General features: G+C 28.8%; 1 protein-coding gene across 1 annotated transcript; it reads left to right on the top strand.

Moving 5' to 3' along the window:
• The first annotated feature begins 1,386 nt into the window (after positions 1 to 1,386).
• On the top strand, positions 1,387 to 2,507 carry LOC145164926 (ubiquitin carboxyl-terminal hydrolase 7-like). The gene is made up of 6 exons (XM_079083583.1): positions 1,387 to 1,446; positions 1,662 to 1,757; positions 1,851 to 1,951; positions 2,039 to 2,165; positions 2,271 to 2,330; positions 2,421 to 2,507. Exons 1-6 carry the CDS (start codon positions 1,387 to 1,389, stop codon positions 2,505 to 2,507), a joined length of 531 nt encoding a protein of 176 aa, XP_078939709.1.
• The last annotated feature ends 558 nt before the right edge of the window (positions 2,508 to 3,065 follow it).

Here is a 3,065-nt window from a genome sequence, read left to right as displayed (position 1 = left end):
AAAAATAAATTCAATTGGTCTAACTAATTTATTACAAAAAATAAACAAATGAAAAAAATACATGTTTATCTAGTACATATTACCAATAAATAAATAATCAACCAACACAACATAATTTTCCAAATGACTTGTTTATACAAAACAACATATCAAATATAATAACAAATAAATTTTTTTCTAAGACAATTTTATACAACCAAAATGCATGAAAAACTTGGTTACATAAAAATAACAATTATAAAAACAAGTTGCCAAAGAAAATATATTTGGTGATTTTTTTTCCAAAATAAATGTCAAACATATTTTCCAAAACCATAGGTTATCAAACACTTAAATAAATCTTTCTAAACATGTATAAGAGGCTCTGATACCACTAATGAGTTTTGATAACAAAAATAATCTTTTTTATAAAAACAATTTTAGCGGAAAATGAAAGAATTTTAAAATAACTAGTTTATTTTCATATCATTTTAACAAAACTACCTAGAGGATCCAAATACATAAACTAGAAAGCTAATAACATCCATATGATGTTTGAGATCATTTTTAGACTTTTAAAATAACTACTTTATGATTGTTGTTGCTGATTAACGAATATAACACACTAACATGTGCATTTTGAATGACTAAATTTGTTACTTTACATTAATGCATTGCAAAATTTGATTTATGTTTTGAGTGATTTCCCTAAATTATTGTTCCCTCTAGTTTATGTAATTGTGTTCTTTTTTTGTGGCATATGCTTAGTTGATTAGAACAATGTTTATGACTTTTGTATTGTTGTTAATGTTATATATATATATATATATATATATATATATATATATATATATATATATATATATATATATATATAGAGAGAGAGAGAGAGAGCTAGGTTCATTTGTTTAAAGTAAATATTGTGTTATTGTATGCATAAATGTGGGCCAATCAAAATTAAACAAAAAATTAAATAATTAAATAAATAAATAAGGGTAATTTAGTAATTTGTTTAGTAACTTCCAAAATTAATCGCTATAATCTTGGTATTGACCTAATCTCTCCAATTTAAATCTCGGTCCCGATCTGCAAAATTAGAATGGACTACAAAATCGATCTTGAGTTCTACAAAAATTGATTGTCATCGCCATCTCCAACTCTAGCACGTCGACCGACTATCAGATTCGTGATTAATGATTTATAAATATGTCGGATTGGCCGCCTCTCTCTCTCAATCGCTCATCTCTCGGCCACAATCGAAAGCCCTTTCCTCCAAGCAAACAAAACAACACATCACACGATTAGAGAGTCGTAAACGAGTTTCCTCGTCGTTATCTCATTCGTCGAAGAAGACAGGTGCCAAATCACACACACAGAGATACACACACACACTTTAAGCTTTCTACAATGGACGCAATCGATCCAACTCGCGGATTTCTTAAAGATGTTAAGCGTATCGTTATCAAGGTGAATGGTTGATTACACTCAGTTTAATCGTATTGATTACTAGTTCCAACTTTTTTGTTACTTTGATCCCCAAATTATTTGATTTCCGGTATTGCATGTGGCATTCACGAATTTTGAATTTTTGTTTTATTTGTTTGGTTGATTTTGTGCGTGTTTGATCATGCATAGTTTTGATTCTATTGATTGGAAATTGAACGGCGTGTTCTTCGTTATAGGGGCAAAGGTTGATGATGATGGGAACAGCAGATGAGATTGTGAACGCCCCTGAAAAGAGTCCAGTTTTTATGGAAGACCTTCCAGAAGCAGAACAAGTAGTTGTTGTGGTAGGGTTCTTGACTTATTTTCAAATTCTCTTAAAGTTACAGATTGAATTTTATTGCCAATTTGTCATAATGTTTTATTAGGGTCATTCTGCTGGATTATTCAATTTGGGAAATACCTGTTACATGAACTCCACAGTCCAATGCTTGCATTCGGTTCCTGAGCTCAAATCTGCATTAATTGAGTGAGATTTCTTATTTCTTTTTGTGTTAGTAATGTTGAATTGTATTTTAATCCATTGAATGTTTTTGAACACTGATTTATTGCTCAGGTATCCTCAATCTGGAAGAAGCAATGATTTAGATCAGTCTTCTCATCTTTTGACTGTTGCAACAAGAGACTTGTTTAGCGAGCTTGATAAAAATGTTAAGCCAGTTGCACCAATGCAGTTCTGGATGGTACTATTTTTTCTCAATAACTCTTACAATTTTTATTTTTGTTACAATACAATAAATATGTAATTAACATTATGTAATGAAGTTATATATGTTATAATTTCATAGGTATTGCGGAAAAAATATCCTCAGTTTGGCCAGCTGCATAATGGGTCCTTTATGCAACAGGTTTCTTTTATTTTCATTCATTATTTCTATCACATTCACTACTTAAAATTTTTTATTTTATATATTTGACACGAGTTTTGATTACATCAGGATGCTGAAGAATGCTGGACACAGATTTTGTATACTCTATCCCAGATTTTATTTTCATTCATTATTTCTGTTGGAATGGAATCATGAATTCCAATTCTGTTGGAATGGAATCATGAATTCCAATTCTGTTGGAATTTAAACTACAATTTGGTTTTGTTTTGACAGAAGTTGATGCTTGAAGAACGCACCACGAAATTTGAACGACGCCTCTTAGCAACATTATTCTTTTAGAATAAATTAGTGTATTTGTTAGATTTTGATGTTTTTTTTTTCGATTTGAAAGTTTTTTAGTTTTATTCATTAACAATAAATGTAATTCTTAGCAATTGTTACATGTATTCTATAAGAATTAATATATTTTTTGTTTTAATTCTTCAGTTGCTTGTTCGAGAATTTGTTATTCCACAAGAAAAATATGTTCAAGAATATTTTTATTATTTTATGGTTCAAGAATTTTTTTATTTTTGAATATATTCAAACATATTCTGTCAGAATGTCCGAATTAAAAACCTAATAATTCTTAAAATCAGATTTTTAAAATTAATAGAATCTATGATCCCTTAAAATATGCAAACTTCCTTTATTAAATCTATGTTAATTGACTAAAATACCCTTCTAGTTAAATTAGATGGTATTTTTCGATTA

Source organism: Lactuca virosa, chromosome 3 (genome assembly GCF_052849685.1).
Source record: "Lactuca virosa cultivar CGN04683 chromosome 3, Lactuca_virosa_CGN04683_v6, whole genome shotgun sequence".
Classification (NCBI taxonomy): domain Eukaryota; kingdom Viridiplantae; phylum Streptophyta; class Magnoliopsida; order Asterales; family Asteraceae; genus Lactuca; species Lactuca virosa.
The sequence above is the reverse complement of the archived record's forward strand: the minus strand, read 5'-3'. Positions and strand labels throughout refer to the sequence as shown.

Bases quoted from the DNA above. Each gene is read 5' to 3' on its own strand.
- LOC145164926 (XM_079083583.1), top strand. From the start codon at position 1,387: ATGGACGCAATCGATCCAACTCGCGGATTTCTTAAAGATGTTAAGCGT. The intron at 1,447-1,661 runs GTGAATGGTTGA...TCTTCGTTATAG, and splicing joins TTAAGCGTATCGTTATCAAG to GGGCAAAGGTTGATGATGAT. The intron at 1,758-1,850 runs GTAGTTGTTGTG...ATGTTTTATTAG, and splicing joins ACCTTCCAGAAGCAGAACAA to GGTCATTCTGCTGGATTATT.